The sequence below is a fragment of the Cricetulus griseus genome, assembly GCF_003668045.3.
Source record: "Cricetulus griseus strain 17A/GY chromosome 1 unlocalized genomic scaffold, alternate assembly CriGri-PICRH-1.0 chr1_1, whole genome shotgun sequence".
In the NCBI taxonomy this organism is placed as follows: domain Eukaryota; kingdom Metazoa; phylum Chordata; class Mammalia; order Rodentia; family Cricetidae; genus Cricetulus; species Cricetulus griseus.
Window position 1 is genome coordinate 143,047,371 of NW_023276807.1, and position 25,665 is coordinate 143,073,035.

The 25,665-nt window shown below is 39.9% G+C and overlaps 1 protein-coding gene across 1 annotated transcript in view; it reads left to right on the top strand.

The window, feature by feature from the left end:
• The window catches only part of Cep135 (centrosomal protein 135), a 58,302-nt gene that overhangs the window by 16,726 nt on the left and 15,911 nt on the right, over nt 1-25,665 (top strand). Inside the window, 12 exon segments of the mRNA NM_001246723.1 lie at nt 534-760; nt 3,689-3,841; nt 5,327-5,479; nt 9,637-9,714; nt 18,894-19,046; nt 19,049; nt 23,957-24,067; nt 24,142-24,261; nt 24,263-24,285; nt 24,288-24,296; nt 24,729-24,784; nt 25,478-25,646. Of these exon segments, the coding sequence (NP_001233652.1) occupies nt 534-760; nt 3,689-3,841; nt 5,327-5,479; nt 9,637-9,714; nt 18,894-19,046; nt 19,049; nt 23,957-24,067; nt 24,142-24,261; nt 24,263-24,285; nt 24,288-24,296; nt 24,729-24,784; nt 25,478-25,646 (1,253 nt within the window).

Here is a 25,665-nt window from a genome sequence, read left to right on the forward strand (position 1 = left end):
GAAGTTGTTAGTATTTGCTTTGTTTTCCCTCAAGAAAAAGTAACCGTTATAATCAAAACTAATCATTGTGAGCTGGGTTGTTTATAGTGGTATATTCCTACAATCCCAGGCACTTAACACACACAAGGCCCTTAACAGCAGAAAACTAGTATTTGTGCTTATTGGAAGAAAACAATGAGTTGTTTTAGTTTCTTTGTGCATGTATTAAATTCAAGTTCAGTGAAGTATACACCTGCAGGGTTGCTTACAAGTGCTTTTCTCTCAGTGCTCTTTTAGGTCTCTAGGAAGCCTCACTTGGAAATGCATTGCTTTCTTTTATGGTACCAAATAGTATCCAGCAGTGATGACATCAACAGGGAGTGACCACTTGTTGATCATTTCTCATTCTTGATATTTACCTGATTTGTCTGATCCTTGTGGTTGATACATAGAGCAGCTCTGGATTGTTGGTAGTTTCCATTCTGTAAATTATTTATTTACTTGACTAATCCACATTCTATATGCAATGTTATCTTAACCACTTTAATTTGCAGAAAGAGAACTGACTTTGGAAGTTGAGAGGATGAGGCTAGAACATGGGATAAAACGCCGAGATAAGTTGCCCTCCCGTTTAGACACATTCCTGAGAGGCATAGAAGAGGAGCGAGACTATTACAAGAAAGAGCTGGAGAAACTCCAGCATGCCATCCAGCGAAGAACTTGTGTTTACATGAATTACTATGCCCGGGAGAAAACCTCAACATATAAAGGCTCAGAAAAGGTAATACTGTTCCTAAGAGTAATCAAAAGGGTTCGCGTGTGTGTGTGTGTGTGTGTGTGTGTGTGTGTGTGTGTTTGTGTGTGTGTGTCTGTGATAAACACTGTGGCTTTATTGCTGTATTTTAAATGCAACATCATTTATACATGCTTTAAGAAGTCCTAATCTTGATTTTTGTTTTTTCTGTAACTTGCAATGTGGGAAACCCTGCATTATTAGGAAAACTACCCAACAATAAAGGACACCATTTTGATTCCTGTATATTTAGTCTGAATAGCTGAGTCATGTGAGAGGCCTGTCGGCTTTCAGAAACCAGACCATAGAGACTCACAATACTGTACATTTCCGCTCTTTCTAGGATTTATGTTCTGTAACAGCTGCACTTTCCCTCTGCTAACAGAGTAGCTCTGTCCTCATAGCATACAGCAAGCCTTTATGTCATTCCCAGCTTTGTTGGTCGAGTTAGGAGCATCATCACTTTCAATGACTGTTTCACAGTACCAGTAATAAGCTGCAGGCATGGTGGGTGACTGTGTAAGCACACGAGTAAAATGAGTATATAAGAGACAGTTGTGAACATGGGGACCTGGGGAGTGCATATCCCACATCAAAGTCAGTATTTTGAGCATGTGTAGAAGCACTTTGTTAGCAGACAACAAAAAGCTCTCTCAATCTGGACTTGGTACTGCCTATGGCTGTCAGCTTCCTGCTTTATGGTCAACTGGTAAGCATAGTTTATTGCAATTACAATAAATCAGGAAAATATAGGCATGTTTAGTATCAGTGATCTTCATTATCCCATTATCTTCATCATCCCAACCTCATTGAGCTGCCCTTGTCTTTGGTGGGAGCATTTGAGGACATCACGAGAGTTTGGAATTGGAAGCCTGATGCCAGTTCCAGCTTCTTGCAGCACCTTATGATAAACCTTAGAGAAACTGACCTCATTCAGCCCTGATTTGTCACTTGCAGACCCAGAAAAGAAACCTTATAAAGATTGAATGAGATCATTGACATAAGGGCCCTCTAGCAGAGTGTCTAGTTCCCAACTAGGGAGCAATTTGTTTCTTTATTGCTTGCTGGGGTAAAGCAGCTCTGATCTGTGTGATTAAGTTCAGTAGTTATATACTGTCTTCTATGAATGAAGTATGTACTGTAGAGATAATGTTGATAGTTCCAGCTCAAGCAGACAAGTCAGGTATCATACCAGGTACTGAACACAAAACAACAGGAACTGGAGCCCTCTGTGACTCTCACAGAAATTCAGTCTAGTAAAAGTACTCGAGGGGTATATCTACCATTGAGCTACATCCCTGACTGCTAAATAACTTTAAGATCTCATTTATTTTAAGTATTAATGAAGACTGTACAGGAACAACTCACAACACAGAGTTTTACATACATCTCAACTATATGGAAAATCTGGAAGGATTCCTTGTAGAAAGTGACATTTAAGCTGACGTATAGACACTAATGAAAACAATTATGGATCTTTATTCATTGCACTCCTTTTCCAGGGCCTATGCAGACTACATTCTGTAAGATGTTAGGTCACAGGCTTTCCTCTTATGGTTTTCTGCTCTTGTGTAAAACCTCTTCCCCTTTAATGTGTCCGTGATGCCCTGTCATGTCCATCATGCTTTAATTGTGCTTGTTTAACAAAAGGATAGCTCATTCCTATGTGGAAGCTACCTCACACATTTCTACCATTTACCAAGTCTTCACTGGGATTGTATGTGTTCAGTAGATATCAAATAACATAAGCCAAGACTCTTTCCAGTTGTATTACTTTACTTTTGCTGTGGCAAAACACCATGACCAAGGCAACTTATAAAAGAGCACTTAATTAGGCTTATGGTTTCAGAGGGATTGAATCCATGAAAGCAAAGCAAAGGAGTGGCAGAAACAGTTGAGAGTTAACTTTTGGATCTACACATAGGAAACAGAGAGCACACTGGGAAAGGGAGTCTTTTGAAACTTCAAAGCCTGTCCCCAGTGATACTTCCTCCAACAAGACCACACCTCCCAATCCTTCCCAAACTGTTCCAGCAACATAGTACTAAATATTCAAACATATGAGCCTCTAGGGGCCATTCTCATTTAAACTGCCACTCTAATATAGCAGTTTATCAGGATTTCTGTGTTTAGGTCATTGACATTAATATACTATAAATTAGCCATTCTTGTTTTCATGGCAGTGATGACTGGATCTTTTGAATTATACTATTATAGTAGATATATTCTTAGAAATGTTGGGAATCAGTGGAATGTTGGAAGAAATTTTGCTTAGTCAGTAAAAATCCCAATACATAATGCTTGGTAGCAATATTTATGCTTGTACCATTGCACAGATAGACCTCACATGGGTATGAAGCCGGCGCTGTTGTACCTGAGACGCCAACCTTAATGGTCAGTCATAGAAAACAGGTACCCAGTACCTTCCTGGGCTCTTCCTTGGCAGAGAGTTATAAAGTGATGACTCTGAAAACTTACCATGCATCTGAATGACCTAGCAGACTTGACAAAATGTCCTATACCCTTCTCCCAAAGGTACCAGCATGGACCCTCAGCTTCATATGTGTACAACAAGCTTCTAGGGCTGCTGCTCTCCCGGGCTGGAGGTTAGAGTTTAGGCACTACTAATGTGTAATGGGAGCAGCTAAGGAGAGCAACTGTGGAAGCGTCTAATGAGATCTGCACAGGTGGTATTACTGGCAGCCGTGTACCTTCCTGAGAACCCAAAGCCAGGGAATTTGTACCATTACTGCCAGGGCTTTTATCTACTCTCACGAAATTTATTCTTTAATTACATTAAAAGAGCTTCTGTTCTGTCTGAACCTGGTTCAGCCAGCCTCGTCACCAGGGTTTCTGTGACAACCACACAGTTGTAATTATAACAAATGATAATATGTATCTTTCTAATTGTTTCAGGGTGATCACAATTCAGACATTCATCTGATCACAAGAGAAAGAGATGAACTTCAGTACATGCTAGAAAGATTTGAAAAGTACATGGAGGATATACAGTCCAATGTGAAACTGCTCACATCAGAAAGGGATAAACTAAGTGTCTTGTATAACGAAGTAAGCTATTGGTCCCAACTCATCCAACTGGTCATTTAGAATCAGTTTGCTCTAACAGAACCACTTTGTGTCCTGCATGTTTCCCTAACACATGGGACTCAGGATTTTCCTTCCCAAGTAAGATGATAAGTAGTAGTAGTTTTTACTGTCATCTTCAAAACAGATATTTCTCTTCTTTTTGTTTATTTGTTCCCCCTCTTTTCTAGCTTATTAGTGTACCAGGTCAGTTAGAGATTATCTCTTTGTTCTAAAACTAACTGAACCGACCTTAACTGTCAAAATTTTCCTCAGCTTTAGACATGCTGTCATGTATTTGAATCCCAGGGACAAACTGGATATGCAGTCACTGTTTGAAATATTGGCTCTTGGCCTCTCTGTGTAGATGGAAATTTCTGTCCCACCCCGTCCCATAGCCATTTAGTCCTAAATAAACACACAGAGGCGTATAGTAATTATAAACTCTTTGGCCTATTGCTCAGGCTTATTATTATGTAGCTCTTACAACTTAGATTTACCCATAATTCTTATATATATTTAGCCACATGGCTTGGTACCTCTTCTCAGTAAGGAATTCTCATCTTGCATCCTCTGTGTCTGGCTGGCGACTGTGTCTTTGCCTTTCCTCTTCCCAGATTTCTCCTAGTCTGGTAGCTCCGCCTGTGCTTCCTGCCTGGCTACTGGCCAAATCACCATTTTATGAAACCAATATGAGTGACAAATCTTTACAGTGAAGAAGAGCACTATTTCACATCATCTGTGTCTGAGGAGATGACTTAGTTGTTAGAGTGCCTGCCACTCAAGCATGAGGACCTGAGATCAGATCCCCAACACGTGAAAGCGGGCTTGGTGGCTCTCATCTATAATCTTAGAACTTGAGGGGCCAAGACAGGTGGGTTTCTAGGTGCCTTTTAGCCCAGGCTAGCCAGTCCATGTGAGCCGGTGGTGCATGCACGCTCCGAGGTTAGCTCCTGGGAAAATCTGCTCTGGAGAGGCTAGCACTGCCACGGCTTGGCCCATTGCAGAGCCTGAGCTTGCAGAGGGTGAAATGACTGAACAAATTCTGGAGTCTGGTTTATTCACACCTATCTCTCATGAAGTTCCTTACTATTATAATGGGAGGGATAGACATGTAAGTTAAAAGAGACACTTTGACTTCGGTGAGCTTTTCTAGGACTTGTCAGTGCATTGATTAAAGGGATCCATCCTCTTCTGGAGTTGCCCCACAGTAGACTTAGCCCTCAGCTTTCTTGAGTTACCTATGTCATTCTTCTCTGCCGTCTGCTTCTAGTGTCCAATGTCTTGTGGCTGCAGCTTCTCTCTGTCTTCTTGCCTTTGGGACTTTAGTGTTTCATTTTAATCCTTTTAATCTTATTGGGTTTTGGAAAGAAAGGGAAAGTAGCATGTATTTCATATATCCCTGCCCCATGCCCTTATTAAAATAATGGATGATATCCAGAGTACTTTTCTATCTTTTAATGCATCAAGGCGAAGGAGGAGCTATCCACACTGAGACAAGAACCCACTAATGGGACAGTTACCAACAGTTTTGTTAATTGTATTGAAAAGGAGAAAGAACGTGCATTATCTGACTTAAGAAGAATTACAGCAGAAAAGGAAGCTCTGAGAGAAAAGTTGAAAGTAAGTAATTCAATTTACATCTTTTTGAAAGGTAATTTATTAAGTATTTGGGAAGAAAATGAAAGTAGAACACATTGACTGTGCCCCTCCCCCACGGCCTGCCTTTGTAACTTCACTTTCCTGTGAAGTTACTATTGGGAGTATACATCACATCTAGGTGGAGCTAGCATAGCAGCATGCCAGCCCAAACTCAGCCACCTTGTTTGTGTATGGCCATAGCTAAGAATATTCCAGCATGGATGTGTTGTCCATCGCTGCTTTCATACCATGGTGGCAGAGTTGGGAAGTCATAGCAGACATTTGGCCCCCAAATCCTAAAACATTCGCTTTCCGTCTTTACAGAAGCATTGAGCCACACCCTGAACTCAGGATTGTTGTAGGTCAATAGTGGTGTTCTTTTCTTCTTTACCTAATGACAATGGTTATTTTTCACCAGCAGACAATTTACCAATTTAATGAAAGGGACAGTTGAGTGGCGCTTGCTATCCTTTTTCTCCCTGTCTCTCTTTTATAACTTGCACCATAATTAATCTTAGAAAAACTCATTACCGTAGACCAGAACCTTGTATCCATTATAAAAGCTTCAGCTTGCCCCAGGCCTCCTCAGCTTAGCACTACTGATTCACTTTCTGCCTCTCTGCCTTTGCCTTCTCTGGACATTGCATTTGAACTAAACATATGAATTAAATGTGATTTTTTTTCATTTTGTGGTGTTGGTCATTGAACCTAGGGTCTAGCATATACAGACAGTCGATCAGCCCCTGAGCTCCACCCTCAATCCACATGTGTGTTTTAATATTTGATGTTTCCCATCTTGATATCCTTAAGGTTCACCCATGAGTGATGATTGTACGAGTGTTTGTGTGAAGTTTTTATTTCTCTTGGGTAGATTATTATTCTTAGAATTGCTCCCAACTAAGTGTGTTAATATATACAAAGCATTATCTCATAGTACGTCCACACAGTAAGTTCTGAGTGTTCTTATTGGGGAAGCCATGGTTACTTCCAGTTAATACTATGAAATAAATGCTTTGAAGCTAACCACTAAAATTAGGAACAAAATATAAACACTTTATGCATAGTCTTTATGCTACAAACTTTCAGTTAAAGTTTTACACCCAAAGGCAGTGTAAGAATGTTTTTAATTGGAGTCTTTTGGAATGCTGCCTTCTAGAAATTAGAAAAAAAAATCAGTTAAAATTACCAGAGAGAAAAATTATGTGCAATATGGCATCGTTAGCACAGCCACTCACTTACCCTTTTCCTTATCTGTTGTAATGACCAGAAATGTAAAACTAGACTTTTTAAAAACCATATTAGTACTAGCAGCCCAGAAAGACTGCATTCAGATTAGCAAAACCCTTCTGGGTTGTAGGAGGCAGGCTTTTATGAATTTCCAGGAGACCTTTCCTTTAAAATCAGCACTACCCATCTGACTCCTCCAGACTTTTGCAGTGTTACCCGTCCGTCTGTCTTCTGGCCGCCCTGCTTTCCAGCATCCGTTATGACTAAGCTCTCCCTGAAAGCTCGAGTGACAGCTGTCAGCCAAGGCCATCAGTGCTGCCTCCTGAACAACTAAGCCTTTCCCCCAGGAGGGCTCTGTTTCAAGTGCTTTTATACATGAGCTATCACAGTGGATCTTCACAAAGCCTTTTCTGGTTGTTTCGTTGACAGATAGAGCCCTGAATGATAATAAACTTAAGTGCCTTGTCCAGCCTCACCCATCTGTGTTGACAGTCTCCTTGTGTCCTTCCGACTGTGCACTCCTTGTGGTTATTCTCTCACGTGGGTTATTATAGTGGGGCCCTTTGTGCTCTCTGATACGTGTTTAACAATGATTTTAGACTCATCTTTCAAAGATGTAACTCTGGTCATGCTACTTCTAGTAAAGTTCATTACCTGTTACAAGACCACTAGCGATCACCCTGGCCTGTTTTAAGCCCTGTCATCTTTTCTCCAACACTCATTTTTTGCTCTTTCATACTCCTTTTTTTCAAGGCTCCTGGCTTAAGGCACCTCTTCACATGGTCTTCTCTATGTTTACTTATCCTTTAACTACAGGTAAAACACCAGACAGTGAGCACCAGGCTCTAGATCCATTTTGACATATGAAAATAAAGCTCCTAGCCTAGAAACAAATTTATTTATTTATATTCATTTTCCTTTATGCTTGAGAATTTCATGCGTGTATAACAATGAAATATGATCATACATATTCTTCTTAACCCCTCCCAACTCCCCCTCATGTTTTAATTTCCTCCTTTCTTTTTTTTTTTTTTTTTAAATAACCCACTATATGTGCATGGTTTGGGGCATAGGAATCCTATCAGTGATTACAAAAAAAATGATTCTCCCTCCTCAAACTGTCAACTACCAGTAGCTCCTCAGTAAAGATTGCAGCCTGGAGACCACATACCCCATTTATGCAATAGTATTGGGTGGCTTGATTTTCTCTATGCCTTGTGCACATAGTCCTGGCAGCTGCGAGTGCATGGGTGTGATGGCCGTGCCATACCCAGAAGACAGCCTTTCACAGCACCCTTCCCATATTCCAGCTCTCGAGTCCTTCCTTCCTCCCCTTCTATGATGTTCCCTTATCCTCTGCTGGGGGGCAGGGAGTTGATATAAATGTCCAGGGTAAGTCTCTTATTCTCTGCACTTAGGCAGTTCTGCATCTCTCCATTGACTGTAGCCCACTGCAAAGAAGAGCCTCTCTGACCAAGGTCAAGAGAGCAGCCCCGCTGGGTAGGTATGAACATACGTATTTGGAGGCACTTTGACAGCATGGTCATTTAGAACATTAGAACAATAGTGGGTTCTACCCTGCAGACCATGATCTCAGTAGCATTGGGCCTTTGATCAGGCTTACCACATCAGACATGCAACTTCCATCTGTGGGGCAGGCCTGGAGTCTAATGAGAAAAGAGTCACCTGTAACATGTCACTGTTGTATCAGTGGCACATCTTACCTGGCAGGTGAGTGTTGTAGAATGCAAGATCCAGGGCTGGGTGTGACTCTTACTGTCACCCTTCCTTCAGCAGCCTGCATAGCACTTCTAGGACCATTTATTTATTTTGAGACAAGGTCTCGTGTATCTTAGGCTGACTTAAACCTGAGGATCACCTTTGAACTCTTGGCTTCCTGCCTTCATGGCTTTATTTTAGTTTCTCGTATTAGGTCGGTCTTTTTTATGAAGCTATATGTAATCTATGTAATCTACTCATGGCTGCGCCCTAACACCTTGCTTGGTGCTTGGTAAAGAACATATATCAGCACTGTTTAAGTGAGTTGATAAACACAGCAGTGATTCCTTTAACTAGATATACAATCCAAGTATCAAATACAGCTTTCTAATGAATATCATGAATATGAGTATATTCATATACTCATATAAGCTCATATACAACACAGAGAAAAACTCTGTGCTGGGTGTTGGTGGCGCACGCCTTTAATCCCAGCACTCAGGAGGCAGAGGCAGGCAGATCTCTGGAGGCCAGCCTGGTCTTCAGAGCGAGTGCCAGGATAGGCTCCAAAGCTACACAGAGAAACCCTGTCTCGGAAAAAAAAAAAAAAAAGAAAAGCTCCGTGACCATTACGTTATGTGTCCTTGACTTGGCAGCGGTTGGTACTTGTGTGATATAACCAGAAAATGAGCCTTCTTCTATATCCTGACCAGCCAGTTCTTAGAACTGGTCTTGTTGCATTCTGTTGCCTATGCCTTCCTGATTGTATATTTTCTTCTTTGTGTCCTGTTTTTCTTACATCTGAGTTCTAGCTCAGCAGTAGAGCTCTAACCTAATGTGAGGAGTTAGCAACACTGTAAGAAATAAATGGGGGGGGGGAGTTGCGTACATCTCTTCTTATGAGGGCTCATTCCTGCCCATGTGACTTAGTGTGCTGTTCTCAGTACATTTGTGTTAACAAGTATCCATCCACCTAAGTCTTTTTAAATGAATCCACTCCTTTTTCTTTTCTGTGTGACACATGAAGGTCAGAAATGTAACTTCTAACAGAAAGAATGCTTTTATAAAATGTCTGACCTTTCTAGAACATTCATAGATTCTATGAAATAGGATACATAGCTCTGCAAACTGGCATTACTTAATTTTGTGATTATTTGACACAAATGAACATTTTCTATAAAATTCTTTTTCAGAATATCCAAGAAATGAATGTTTTGGAGAACTCAGAATTAGAGAAAACTATTGAACATTTGACATTTATGAATCACCAGGTAATTTATCAAAGGATTGGGGCATAGTATATAAATCAGATGAATGACTGTGCCAGTGACAATTTTACTACACTGTATGTTTTTTGAAAACTAATATGCAGCAAGGAGGAGTGTGCTCTAAGACTAATTACTTGGTTCAAATCTGGCTCTTGTCTGAACCATTTTCTTGGTTCTTCTGTCTTCTAGTGGTTTTCATTTATGACATAGGACTAGTAATTCTTTCTCAGGCTTTCTGTGAAAATGTAATGGATGACCAACACACATGCCACACTTAAGAGTCCTCAAATATTACAGGCATCGGTAGTGGCTAACTGTGATTATTGTGGTTTGGTGTTATAAATGTAATTATAGGATATAGACTAAAAAGTGAAGCTCACTGTTAATTTTCTTTATAATTAGCCCTCAGTACCTGCAGAATATTGCTTCTAGGACTTCCTTGGATACCTAAGTCGGAAGAATCTCAAGTTTTTTTGTTTGTTTTTTGTTTTTTTTTTAATAAAATGCCATAATATTGCATATAACCTATATATCCTCCCATATTCATTTAGATTGTTTACAGTACTTCAACTATATAATGTCTTATACATTTTAAATGTTGTATAAACAGTTGTTATGCTGTGTTGTTCAGGAAATAGTGATAGGAAAATATTTATATGTTGAGTATAGATACAACCATTCTATACTAACTAGATAATATACATTCTACAGTTGGCTACTCTGAAATTACAGAATTTATATGGAAACAAAGAGCCAAAAGCCACATAGAAGTTTAAGGAACATTGATACTGGGTTTTTAGGGCCATTATAATTAAAGATAAGGACTAATCCGTATTAGTACTTACCTAATTAAACCAAATATAACAAACCCACATAAAGGAACCTAACATTCAGAAACCCAGACCAGGGAGTAAAGAGTGATTATCGAATGAATGGCTACATATATTAAGATACAAAGAATAAGAAATTGGCTCCTGCCTGAAATAGACCATATGCAGAAATCATTTTAAGATTACTTACAGCTAGCTAGTCAAGGCTGAAGCATGAGGTTCACACAGTGTCTGCTGCCAATTTGAGCAGTAGCCAGGCCTACTTGGACCATGGCTGCAACAGCTACTGAGAAACAGAGAATCACCCTGTCCCTTCCTCAAAGCCTAGTCTTTCACGGGTTTATACTTGTGTACCAGAGGTGACCATGGGCCAAGCTCTCAGGACTTCTTACCCTATTACAAAGTCTGTGACATATTTTTAATGTGGCTACTTTCTTTAGCAGCCATCTTTTAGTGAAGATACTGACCACCTCATCTGCTGTGTATCTGTATTGTCTGTATCTGTTACCATGCTTCACTGGAGTGGTGGTGACAGATGATAGGTCCCACAAAGCCTAAAGTATTTACTTGAACGAATATGTGATTGTAAGTCAATACAGTAGAGTGCTACTGAACAGAAGTATGATGAAAGTTACAAACATCAACTTGTATGACTGATACAAATGCATGTTTCGGGAGAAAGCATGTAGTCTGAGTCTACTCGTGTACAGTTCAGAAACAAGGAAAACTAAGCTTAGGAAAGAATGCCACTGTGATTCATTGACGAAAAGCAAGATGCTTGGTGCATGCCTGCAGATTGAGCATGTGGGAGGCTGAGACAGGGGGATCATTTGAGTGTAGGAGTTCAAGGACAGCCTGTGGATCCCATCTGAAAAACAAAACAAAAAGGAAGAAGATTCAGGATTGTAGGTTTGTGTGGCAGAAAAAGGATATTACTAAGGCCTGCGCATGGAGGGTCAGATAATATTTTTTTTAATTTATTTATTAGTTCTAGTTAGGAAACAAACTTGTTTCACATGTAAGTCCCTTCTCCCTCTCCCTCCCCTCACCCCCATCCCTCTTCCCCCACCCCCAGCCTACCCCCCACCCCATCCACCCACCACTCCCCAGGCAGGGTAGGGCCCTCAACGGGGGCTCTGCAAAGTCCACCAAATCTTCCTGTGCTGGTCCTGGGCCCTTCCCCATGTGTCCAGGGCCAGAGTGTAACCCTTCATGTGGGATGGGCTCTCAAAGTCCCTTCTTGCACCAGGGAAAAATACTAATCCACCACCAGAGGCTCCCTGGAGTGCAGAGGCCTCCTTATTGTCATCCATGTTCAGGGGTCTAGATCAGTCTTGTACTGGCCTCCCTGACAGCATCTGGGGTCGATGTGCTCTCCCTTGTTCAGGCCAATTGTTCCTGTGGGTTTCTCCAACCTGGTCCAGACCACTTCGCTCTTCATTCTTCCCTCTCTTCAACTAAATTCCCGATTTCAACTCAGTGTGTATCTGTGGATGTCTGTATCTGCTTCCATCAGCCACTGGATGAGGGCTCTAGGATGGCATAAAGAGAAGTCATCAATCTCATTTTAGGGGAAGGGCTTTTAGGTTATCTTCTCCACCATTGCCTGGATTGTCAGATCATGTCATCCTTGTAGGTCTCTGGAGATCTCCCTGGTTCCAGATCTCTTCTTGGACCTATAGTGGCTCCCTCTGATGTGGTATCTCTCATCCTGCTCTCTCTCTTCTATTCTTCCCCCAACTCAATATTTCTGCCCTCCATTTCCTCTCCTCTACTCCTCTTCTCTTGCTCTTATTGTAGCAGCTCCCTCCCCCGTACCCTCATGTTCCCAATTAGTTTAGGAGTTCATGCCCCTTCCATTCCTGGGGGCCATTTATCCCTTAGAGTCCTTCATGTTTCCTAGTTTCTTTGGTGAAGAGGATTATAGTCTGGTAATCCTTTGCTCTATGTCTAAAATTCATATATCAGTGAGTACATACCATGTTTGTCTTTTTTGTGACTGTGTTACCTCACTCAGGATGGTTTCTTCTAGTTCCATCCATTTGCCTGCGAATTTCAAGATTCCTTTGCTTTTTTCTGCTGAGTAGTACTCCATTGTATAAATGTACCACATTTTCTCAATCCATTCTTCAGTTGAGGGGCATCTAGTTTGCTTCCAGGTTCTGGCTATTACAAACAATGCTGCTATGAACATGGTTGAACATATGTCCTTGTTGTATGAACATGCCCTATTTGGGTATATACCCAAGAGAGGAATGGCTGGATCTTGAGGTAGACTGATTCTCATTTTTCTGAGCAACCACCATACTGATTTCCAGAGTGGTCTTACAAGTTCGCATTCCCACCAGCAATGGAGGAGTGTTCCTTTTTCTCCACATCCTTTCCAGCATAGATTGTCATTGGTATTTTTGATTTTAGCCATTCTGACAGGTGTGAGGTGGTATCTCAGAGTTGTTTTGAGTTGCATTTCTCTGATGGCCAATGATTTTGAGCACTTTGTTAAGTGTCTTTCAGCCATTTCAGATTCCTCTGTTGAGAATTCTCTATTTAGTTCTGCACCCCACTTTTTAATTTCATTGTTTGGTGTTTTGGTGGCTAGCTTCTTGAGCTCCTTATATATATTTGGAAATCAGATGTGGGATCGGTGAAGATCTTTTCCCATTCTGTGGGTGGTTGTTTTGTCCTACTGACTGTTTCCTTTGCCTTGCAGAACCTTCTCAGTTTCAGGAGGTCCCATTTATTAATTGCAGACCTCAATGTCTGTGCTTCTGGCGTGATGTTCAGGAATTGTTCTCCTGTGCCAATTTGTTCAAGGGTAATTCCCACTTTCTCTTCTAGAAGATTCAATGTGGCTGGATTAATGCTGAGATCTTTGATCCATTTGCACTTAAGTTTTGTGCATGGTGACAGGTATGGATCTATCTGCAATTTTCTGCATGTCCGAATCCAATTGTACCAGCACCATTTGTTGAAGATGCTATCTTTTTTCCATTGTATAGATTTAGCACCTTTGTCAAAAATAAGGTATTTGTAGGTGCGTGGGTCAATATCAGGGTTTTCAATTCGATTCCATTGATCTGTCTATTTTTGTGCCAATACCAAGCTGTTTTCAGAACTATGGCTCTGTAGTAGAGCTTGAAGTCAGGGATGGTGATGCCTCCAGAAGATCCTTTATTGTATAGAGTTGTTTTGGCTATCCTGGGTTTTTTATTTTTCCATATAAAGTTGAGTATTGTTCTTTCAATGTCTGTGAAAAACTGTGTTGGGATTTTGATGGGGATTGCATTGAATCTGTAGATTGCTTTTGGCAGGATTGCCATTTTTACTATGTTAATTCTACCTATCCAAGAGCATGGGAGATCTTTCCATTTTCTGGTATCTTCTTTAATTTCTTTCTTTAAAGTCTCAAAGTTCTTATTGTACAGGTCTTTCACTTTTTTGGTTAGTGTTACCCCAAGATATTTTATGTTGCTTGTGGATATTGTGAAAGGTGATGTTTCCATGATTTCTTTCTCATTGGATTTATCATCTGTATATAGTATATATAGGGCTACTGATTTTTTTGAGTTAAGTTTGTATCCTGCTACTTTGCTGAAGGTGTTTATCAGCCGTAGGAGTTCCCTGGTAGAGTTTTTCGGGTCACTAATGTAGACTATCATGTCGTCTGCAAATAGTGAAAGTTTTACTTCATCCTTTCCAATTCGTATCCCTTTGATCCCCTTTTCTTGTCTTATTGCTATATCCAGAACTTCAAGTACAATATTGAAGAGATATGGAGAGAGTGGACAGCCTTGTCTTGTTCCTGATTTTAGAGGAAACGCTTTGAGTTTCTCTCCATTTAGTTTGATGTTGGCTATTGGTTTGGTGTATATTGTGTTTATCATGTTTAGATATGTTCCTGTTATTCCTGTTCTCTCCAAGATCTTTATCATGAAGGGATGTTGGATTTTGTCAAAGGCTTTTTCAGCGTCTAGTGAGATGATCATGTGGTTTTTCTTTTTCAGTTTGTTTATATAGTGGATTACATTGACGGATTTTTGTATGTTGAACCATCCTTGCATCCCTGGGATGAAGCCTACTTGATCATGGTGGATGAAATTTCTGATATGTTCTTGGATTCGGTTGGCCAATATTTTATTGAGTATTTTAGCATCGATGTTCATGAGGGATATCGGTCTGTAGTTCTCTTTCTTAGTCATATCTTTGTGTGGCTTGGGTATCAAAGTGATTGTAGCCTCGTAGAAAGAGTTTGGCAATATCCCATCTGCTTCTATTGTGTGGAACAGTTTGAGGAGTACTGGAATTAGCTCTTGTTTGAATTTCTGGTAGAATTCTGCAGTGAAGCCATATGGCCCTGCGCTTTTTTTGGTTGGGAGGCTTTTGATGACTGCTTCTATTTCATTGGGGGTTATAGGTTGATTTAAACTGTTTATCTGATCTTAATTTTGGTAAGTGATATTTATCCAGAAAGCTGTCCATTTCCTTTAGATTTTCCAATTTTGTGGAGTACAGGTTTTCAAAGTATGACCTGAAGATTCTCTGAATTTCCTCAGTGTCCGTTGTTATATCCCCCTTTTCATTTCTGATTTTGTTAATTAGCATGCTCTCTCTCTGCCTTTTGGTTAGTTTGGCTAGAGGTTTGTCTATCTTATTGATCTTCTCAAAGAACCAACTCTTTGTTTCATTGATTCTTTGTACTGTTTTCCTAGTTTCTACTTTGTTGATTTCAGCTCTCAGGTTGATTATTTCCTGGCATCTACTCCTCCTTGGTGTGTTTCCTTCTTTTTGCTCTAAAGCAAAAAGTTGTTCTGTCAATTCTCTAATGTGACTTTGCTCCAGTTTCTTCATATGGGCACTTAGTGCTATGAACTTCCCTCTTAGCACTGCTTTCAGAGTGTCCCATAAGTTTGGGTATGTTGTGTCTACATTCTCATTAAATTCTAGGAAGTCTTTAATTTCTTTTTTATTTCTTCCTCAACCCAGGAATGGTGCAATTGGGTGTTATTCATTTTCCACGCCAATGTAGGTTTTCTGCAATTTGTATTGCTGTTGAATTCTAGCTTTAATGCATGGTGGTCTGATAAGATATAGGGGGTTATTTCAATTCTTTTGTAACTGTGGAGGTTTGCTTTGTGGTCAATTTTTGAGAAGGTTCCATGTGACACTGAGAAGAAGGTATATTCTTTTGTGTTTGGATGGAATGTTTTATAGATATCTGTTAAACCCAGTTGGGTCATAACTTCTGTCAGATCCTTTGTTTCTTTGTTAAGTGTCTGTCTGGTGGTCCTGTCTAGTGGTGTAAGGGGGGTGTTGAAGTCTCCTACTATAAGTGTGTGTGGTTTTATGTGTGGTTTGAGCTTTCGTAATGTTTCTTTTACAAATGTGCGTGCTTTCTTATTGGGGGCATAGATGTTCAGGATTGAGACTTCATCTTGATGGACTTTTCCTGTGATGAGTATGAAATGCCCTTCTTTATCTCTTTTGATTGCTTTTAGTTTAAAGTCTAATTTGTTAGATATTAGGATTGCTACACCAGCTTGTTTCTTGAGCCCATTTGATTGGAAAATTTTTTCCCATCCTTTTACTCTGAGGTATCGCCTATCTTTGAAATTGAGGTGTGTTTCTTGTAAACAGCAGAAGGATGGATTCTGTCTTCTTATCCATTCTGTTAGCCTATATCATTTTATGGGTAAGTTAAGACCATTGACATTTAGGGATATTAATGATCATTCATTGGTTCTTTGTTTTGGATTTATTGGTGGTGGTGTCATTGTGTGTGGATTTCGCCCTCCTGTTTCTTTTTGTGTTTGGTAAAATTAGATTATCTATTGCCAGTGTTTTTGTGAGTATAGTTATGTTCGTTGGGTTGGAGTTTTCCTTCCAGAACCTTCTGTAGTGCTGGATTTGTGGATATGTATTGTTTAAATCTGTTTTTGTCATGGAATATCTTGTTTTCTCCATCTATAGTGATTGAAAGTTTTGCTGGGTACAGTAGTCTGGGTTGACATCCATGCTCCCTTAGTGCTTGTAGGGTATCTATCCAAGACCTTCTGGCTTTCAGAGTTTCCATTGAGAAGTTGGGTGTGATTCTGATTGGTTTGCCTTTATATGTTACTTGGCCTTTTTCCTTTGCTGCTCTTCATATTTTCTCTTCATTCTGTAGATTTGGTGTTTTGATTATTATGTGTCGGGGCGACTTCTTTTTGTGGTCCAGTCTGTTTGGTGTCCTGTAAGCTTCTTGTACTTTCATAGGCATATCCTTCTGTAGGTTGGGGAAGTTTTCTTCTATGATTTTGTTGAATATGTTTTCTGTACCTTTGAGCAGTGTTTCTTCACCTTCTTCTACACCTATTATTCTTAGGTTTGGTCTTTTTATGGTGTCCCATATTTCCTGGATATTTTGTGTTAGGGATTTGTTGGACTTGAGGTTTTCTTTGGTTGATGAATGTATATCCTCTAGCGAGTCTTCAATAGCTGAGATTCTCTCTTCCATCTCTTGAATTCTATTGGTTATACTCACATCTTTAGTTCCTTATCATTTATCCAGCCTTTCCATTTCCAGCATGGCCTCATTCCCTTCTGTGTTTTCTTTATTATGTCTATTTCAGCTTTCATGCTTTGAACTGTTTCAAGAACTTCCTTCACTTGTTTGGATGTTTTTTCTTGGGTTGCTTTAGATTCTTTAAGAGATTTGTTTATTTCATGGATTTTTTGGTTTGTCTTTTCCTCCATTTTGTGTAATTTTTTGTTTGCTTTTTCTTCTATTTCTTTAAGGGATTTTCTTGTTTCCTCCTTAAAGGTCTCTATCATCTTGCTGAGATAATTTTTGAGGTCCATCTCATCTTTATGCTCTGTGTTGGGCTTTTCAGATCTTGCTGGAGTGGAGTCCCTAGATTCTGGTGGTGTCATATTGGTCTTTCTGTTGTTGAGGAAATCTTATTCTGTCTTCTTCCCATATCTTCTTTTAGTGGGTACAGGTGGGGTCTCTCTATCTCCTCTTGTGACCCAGTGGTGTGTGGGGGCCAGGAATTCAATGTCCACAACTTTGGATGGTCTTGCCTCTCCTGGTAGTCTCCTCACTCGTTGTGGATCGGTTGGTGGAAAGAGATGGAAGAGTGGGGTGTTTCCAGATTCAGGGAACTCCTCCTTGTCTGTGCGTGTCTACCCCAAGCCGGCAGGCACAGGTGTGGGGGTGGGGTGGGGGGGTGGTCGGGGTGAGTGATGGTTTGGATGGGGGTTTGGTAAGGGCATAGGCTCACTTACTTCTTTCCTGGGTCGGTCGGCTTAAAGGGATGGAAGAGTGGGGTGCTACCAGATTCAGGGAGCAGGGAGCTCCTCCCTGCCTGGGTGTGTCTACTCCAAGCCAGCAGGCGCAGGTGGGGGGGAGGGTAGTAGGGGTTGGGGCGTGTGGTCGGGATGAGTGATGTTTTGGGCGGGAGTTGGGTAAGGGCAGAGACTCACTCACCTAGTTCCTGGGTTGGTCGGCGGAAAGGGATCCAGATAATATTTTTTAAGCCACATAAAAGATACTCTTTTTGTTTTATGATTTCTTCATATTGTATATACTCTTACATGGGGAAAAATAGGTGTATTTGCTTATTCATTTCTACATGAAGTCCAGTTTTAATTACAGTAGCTGTATTTTTATTTTAGTTATGGTAAAATTTATTTACATTCTTTCACTCCCAATTTGTCTTTCTGTTGTTTTTTTCTTCTAAAAGAATTTTTGCATAAAGTATAAGGGACCATCCTTTTAAAAAAGCAATTCAGTTAAGAATTGCTTTTATTTGCATTTCATTGAATTTTTAATTTGGTGAAAATTTTATACATTTAAATTATTATGGTCCTACCCAGAGAAATGCGGCAGTCTCCATTAAGTCAGATCTTATTTTATGCACTCAAGGGAAACTTCCACTTTGTTTCTCACAGAAATCTCAGCAATTTTGTGGTTTCCTTCTTTTCAGCTCTCAGTCTTGTATAATTCCTGTCTACTTATTGCAGGTTTGGATTGGAGGGGGACAGTCTATTGGTTCTAAAAGCTGGAAAATAAACCATGGAGGGGTTTTTATGAAAATCAAGTTCCTTTGATTTTCATCCTGCTTATCGTCTCCCTTCCTGCTTCATTGCTGTCATTTGTGTTTCCCTGTTTTCTTTCATTGTAATAATAGCGAGGAAAGGCAAATGGATACGCCCATCTTGACATCTCAATCTTAAGAGTGCAGATGATGTTTAGTGTTAGAAAAGTCTAATATATTTCCATAATTGTCTTCCAGAAATATTATTAAAGAGTAACTATGAAAAATAAGATATTACTATATACATGCTTATTAATGTTTTAAATTTAAATTATAGCTTGAAAGTGAAAAGTATGAATTGCAATCTAAAATATTAATAATGAAAGAAACAGTAGAGTCATTAGAGAACAAATCAAAACTCCAAGTTCAGAAGCTTAGCCACATGACTGGAGACTCATCCCATCAGAAAACCGAGATGAACTCCCTTAGGTAAGTCTGTTAAAGATTTCATTACTTCACCTCTGGACATGCTTCTTCTGGTTATGTAGTTCATAACCATGGCATTCTGCTCTGTGTCTTTGAACAGTGGTTTCCCAAGTTGGCCTCATAGCTCAGTCTTCCTGGAGTCTTTAGGAAGGATGGAGGGAGGTCTGGAGGTCTGACTTTAGTGAGTGCATCTGGAGAGAGCTGGGTGTCCGTAGTTCTGAACCTTTCACAAGTTGATGTGACTCCAGAAGTTCTCTATACCTTATTAGTAAATACTCAGATGCTGTGCTCTGTAGGGAAGGGCTGCTGGCTGGGCTCTTAGAACCTCCTCTACATGGGCCATTTCCTCCTTTTTCTCTCCTCTTTTAAAATAATAGAAATTCCAATGTTTTATGCCCTTTTTTTTTAACCCTTTCTGATTTAGAAAATGAAGAATTAGCCAAGGGGTAGGAAAGCTAACTCTGATAGCACATAGAACATGGATTTGGTGTCTTAGAGATGAGCAATAAGCAACAAAGGTCATGGGTCAGCATTGACACAGTAGCAATGAACTTTGAGGGCAAAAGGCAAATTTAAGAAAGGTCTCTTTCATAAAATCAAAAGGTGATGTATATGGGAATATAGTAGTACAGTAATCCATAATGTATACATTCGTTAGCCATTTGTCAGTTTCAAGTACATAAAACTTAAAAAATAAAAGCTAGCAGTGTTAGCCCCCACATTGTCAAGCTACCATAAGCATAAATAAATAAATACAATAAAAGGTAACTGAAGGTTGGGAGAAAGGCTCGACTCTGAAGAGTCGGGGAATCTCTTTGTCTTAGTTGTATCTACCATAAAAAATAGGAAGAAATATTTCATTTGTCAACAGATTTTTATCTATGAAACTCAGTAATGAAGCAGTAACTGCGACCAGAAGAGAATGGTAGCCATGATGATTTTTAAAAGACTGATTAAATTACCACGGGAAGGTTATTGAGAAGTAACTAGATTGGCTACTGTAGAAAATTGAATTGGCCAAATAATGAGTTCAAGAATTTCACCTACAATTCAGAAAGACAAAGAGATGATGAACATAAAACAGACCCTGTATACAAAACCAGAAGTCTCAACAAGATAGTAGAAGACTAGAAAGAGACTATCTCTAAGAACAGTGTATCTTGCACATTCTATTGGTAAACATTGATAAAAACTCATTTAAGCTATCAGGTCTAAATTCAGCACCAAACCACAAGTAAAGCCTTTAGAGGAGTGGAAGCACGTTGTCGAACCTTGTGCCATTTTCAATGTAGTCTATAGATTACATGGTGTCCAATGCAAGAAGCTCGTCCTCAGGCAGATGAGGTACATGCTCCTTTGTACCCCCTGGGCCATCTTCTGTGTTAGGAATTGTCTTCGCCAAATTTCCATGCTTCAAACAGGCCTCCTGGATCAGGCACAACTCTCATTGTAGAAATAGAGGGTCTTTGGTCTGGCTTCTGGGTGTAGCATCAGAAGACAGTATTAAAACAGCAGTTTTGAAAATGTTAATGACTCTATCTCTCTTGTACCGCAGTATTCAATGGTCTAGCACTTTATAGTCTAACCCTAACTTCCTCAGTATAATAAGGAAATGTCTGTGTGCTGGGATGATGGCAGCTGATGCCTCCACATGCTAGCCAGAGCCAGGGTTGGCAAGCTTACTGTCAGTGCTCAGTATTTTAGTCTGTGTGGCCCATTCAGTTTCTTCTTACCTTTAAAAACCAGCTTCAGACATGCAAAAATCACTGTAAGCCAAGTGAATGAGCATGGTTCTGTTCCAATACAGTTTTATTTGGATTTCATTTAATTTTCATGTCACAAAATGTTTTCCTGTGAAAATCTTTTTCACTTACTTAAACATTTAAACTCTTTGCAGCTAGAAAGAAATAATAGGAGATTGCTTGTCAACCCTTGATCAAGGCTTATAAACTGTTTTCCAGCCCATTCAGCCAACTCTCTTTTTCTCCATCACTCCATAGCACTTTGTAACTGCTGACAAACAGTGACACAGCTGAAAGTTGTCATATTGGTCTCAAGTCACTTTAATTTATTGTGTGGGTTTTCACTTTTGCCCAGACTTGACCTCAAGCCAGTGCTCCTCCCATTTAACTAGTTTAGAATCCTGTGCTCAAGTGCTCCTCCCACTTAACATGGAATCCTATGCTCAAGTGCTCTTCCCATTTAACATGGAATCCTGTGCTCAAGTGCTCCTCCACTTAACATAGAATCCTGTGCTCAAGTGCTCCTCCAATTAACTAATCTGGAATCCTGTGCTCAAGTGTTCCTCCCATTTAACATAGAATCCTGGAACTATAAGCCTTCAGCTTAGCCCTCTGCTGCTTTAGCCTTCCATGTATCAATAAAGTCAGGAGTGTCACATGTTTATTTAGGATGGAAAACATGCTAGAGCAGAATTTCCTGGAAATGACCCAAGAACTCTAGGTGGATCTATGATTATACCATTAGGTGTCAGCTGTTTTACTCAGATTTATTTAGATATATTAGGAAATATGTAAATATATTAAAAATGTTAGATTCAGAAATATTAGGTGTATTTAGCTATATACAGCTAGTTTCTCTGAGAAATGTTTGCTAAGGAATTAAGAATCATTTTAGATAAGGGAAAGAAGAGTCATAGGCTGTGCCAGATGCCGAAACTGTCTTAGGGGCAACCCTACTTAGCACTGAGAACAAGAGTGTTGCTACTGAATGACAGCAGCTGAGCTTGTGGAGCTGATGCTAAAATTGTTCCATCCCTCTTCCTTTTCTGGTGTACCATGTGATGCTATTCCCAGCCTTCATAATGGGCTGGAACCTTGGGCTCATAGGAGAGCCTCCAAGAAAACTCCCCAGTAGTGTTCCTGTAATAAGCCATTGGATTTCCAAACCTACCTCTCTTAGATGGAACTTCATTTTAGAATTTGAAACATTTATTATGGATGAAGGAACCTTTAAGAGATGTCTTAGATATATTATATCATGTAAGGAAATTATGAATTTTGTCCCATAAACTGAAAGTGCAGTACATAATCAGTGTAATGGAATTATGGAATTTGAGGCTGAGAGGATATTTGAGCCAGACATAGGTCTGTTAGATGGAGAGCCAGAATGAAGTTCAATATTACTGCTTTTTTTTTTTTTTTTTTCTGCTGGGCAATCATTTCTTTCCTCTGTCTCTGTAACCTTTAAAGCTAAGAAACTGGTTCATTTTTACTGACAACTTGATTTGCAGAGTTTCTGTTTGAATTTACAATGAGTAAAATGGCAATCATCAGCTCTTCTGGTGAGCATCCCTCTTGGTTTCCCTCAGGAAGACTCTGGGCAGCAGTACTTCAGTGAGATGTTTGTTTTGTCCCTTTCTTCTCTACACTGGAAGAGAAAAGCCAAAGCCTTGTCTAGGACTCACCTAAGGACTTCCTTTATATTTCTAACAGTCACAATGTTATCCCAGCTGCCTCTATCAGCACCTGTTCTGTGAGCAAATCCCCCTGTTTATAAAGTTACACTCAAAGGGGACATTAGCTCTGCCCAGAGTGCTGCTGACCGCTTGCTCTTCAGCAAGGCCTCTGTGGGCCATTCCATTTTCCTGTCCTCTTAGGAGGTATTGGTCTCTGTATTCTGAACAGAAACCAATGAGACAGCCTTTGCGCTTTTGCCTTTGCCCTGATAGTTTTGTGTGTGACCTTGGACAAGTAAATTATTGCTGTAAACTTGGGATAATAGTTCCAATGGAACTCTCATACAGGAACAAATGAACTCATATGTACATGGTACCTCCCCTTATGCTGTCCCCATGCACAATGGCTCTAGGCTTTGGGAGCAGCCATGTGGAGTGCAGAAACTTCTCATGTAAAATTGCCTGGACCTGGTGTCTTTCTTGCTTGCTTTGGTTCAGTTGTGTAGTTCTGAAGAAGTCAGACCAGCTTGATTGTCCTTCCTGCCTCTCGGTCATCATCATTCACTTGCTGTGAGAAGGCCTAGGGTTAATGTTTGTTTCAGAATACCCCAACATTGCTATAAAACGTCCTTATTTCTATAGAAATGTCTCATTTTTCTCATTGTTTTGAGAAGCAGACCTCTTCCTCATTAAGCATTCTAAGTCAAGCTGCCATTAGTATAGCTTCTTCAATGTCTTCTCCTCCAAGGAAACCCTTCCTTTTGGAAGCAATTCCCAGCCAATGGCCTGAGGGGAGAATGGTCTTTCCAGCAAGGCTGGGCCATTCAGCAGCCTATAACTGAGAGCATCTGGGATGCTCCTTCTGAAGGAACGGTTACTTCCCTCTGTTATTTCCAGAGTAACAGACTCTGGAAATGCTTCACCGGGACTGCCTAGCTTTCATGAATCCTTTACCTGTCCTCCAAAGCCAGCCTTTGGTGTAACCCCATTGCAGTATAAGAAATGCCTGTCTTCTCAGCATACCCTGACCTACAGCCAGCCACCTGCCACTCAGAGTCAAAAGGAGCAAAGTTGCAAGCTCTCATGGTCAGGATGGTGAAGACTTACGGAGAGTCTAGACTGTCCAACCATGTTACAAAAATGGGGCTTTCTCTTTGCCTCCACTATTAGAAATAGATTTTGAGGGAAAGGGGGTTGATGTTAGGAAACTAAGGAGAACTTTAAAACTACCAGGAAACTTCTAGAAAAGAATATACAATTAATTTCATTTTTATACCATATTATTTTTAGGAATATGGAGTCATTTTGGAGAAGAATGGTGGAGAGCAAGATTAATATTGTATAATAGAATGCCATTGATTATACTGGAAGAGCTTTATAATTAGAAATAAAAGAAATTTAAATAAATGAAAATATTTTAAGACCGCTCATTTAACAAAGCTATTTCTATGAGAGATAAAGAATGCCATTTGTTTTTGTCCACCGATTTAGGATAGTAAATGAACAGCTACAGCGGTCACTTGATGACTGTCAGCACCGGCTTTCCATAAAAAGAGGTGAACTTGAATCAGCCCAAGAAGAAATTAAAATTCTGGAGGAAAAACTAGGTGAGCCCTTTTGACATTTTGCTTTCAATAACCTTAATGCCCTCCATCTAACAAACATTCCTCTCTCTGTGTAGAGAAACTAAGCCATAAGATGACATCACAGAGCGAAGAAGCTCACGCGATGAAGAAGACCATTGGTGTGATTGACAAGGAAAAGGACTTTCTCCAGGAGACGGTCGATGAGAAGACAGAAAAGATCGCCAACCTGCAAGAAAGCCTTGCCAGTAAAGTATGTATCTGTCACACGTTCTCCGGCATCTCAGCACAAGAGACGGTATTCTCCACTTGAAACATGGAGTTCTTACACTCCGTGGGTAATTTCTGAGACCCATGGCTGTCTTTGACAGATCTAAATTTCCTTCTAGCAAGTAATTGGAATTTTTAAGATGGCGTCTGATATATTTCTAGAATATAATTTTTGTCTCATTAAGGAACACTTTAAGGAAACCACTTCAGTTCTTAGGTGGGTAGAAACATGCCCAGATGTGACATACAGATGGTTATAGAAGTGTGTTTACTTAGTGCTTGTTTTTATGTATGATTTATGTAATTGAAGTGTATATTTAACTACTTACTATCTAAATGTAGTAGATGACGCAAATTTAGCTAAGGATGATTCTGTGTGAATGATTTAGAATCTTTGTTTCTGTAATTTCTTCAGGAGAAAGCTATTGCCCAGGTGAGGGCCACAGTCACAGAGTATGAAACATCTTTGAAGTAAGTAATCAATGAAAAGGCATTCCGTGTTTGAAAACAGTTCAGAGAATGGGGTCTTAACCTAGTTAGCAGTCTGGCAAGAGGAAACTATCTCATGTGTAGTTCCCGGTTTTGCCCATGATAACCTTGCTTTCTCAGTCCCCTGCTCTGACTTGCTCTCTGCCTCTGTTGTGTCCTATTGCCTATGTTTTTATCTGCTTGCTCTTTGTGTTTATGTAGTCATCTGTTCAAGTCATCATCTCATCCTAGATTGCACTGATAGCCAGTTTTTGTACTTGTTCTTCAATTAAACCTATCCTGAGCACTCTAAAAATTTTACATTTTGTGTCTGGTCTCCAGAAAGAATTTAAGCCATCTAAAAGCAAAAGTCACTAGCTATATTTATTTGACATGCCTTTATGTTTTATATAATAATGGAAATATAAACACTAAATATTTAATGTACTGTTATATTTTGTTCCTAATAGTTGAAAATGTTATGTTTGCTTAACATGTGGAATAATAATATTTATTTTTAGCTTATTTACATATAACAATTGATAGGAATCTAAAGTACCTGAGCATTTTTAATAAGTGTCCAAAGGCAGCAGCTATACTCTGTACTCATATTCTTATTGAGACTGCAATAGTCTTATTTTAAGTAAACTAGAGTTTTCTATAACACTTTATTATTGCCATACCACTCTTCCACAGCCAGCTAAAGGACACCTTGGCTAATCGAGACCGAGAGGTGAACAGCCTCCGCCGCCAGCTTGATGCGACTCACAAAGAGCTTGATGACGTTGGGAAGTCTAGAGACATCTCCTTTAAGGAAAACAGAAGGCTACAAGATGACCTGGCCACGATGGCAAGGGAAAATCAGGTGTGGCACCAGGCAGAGA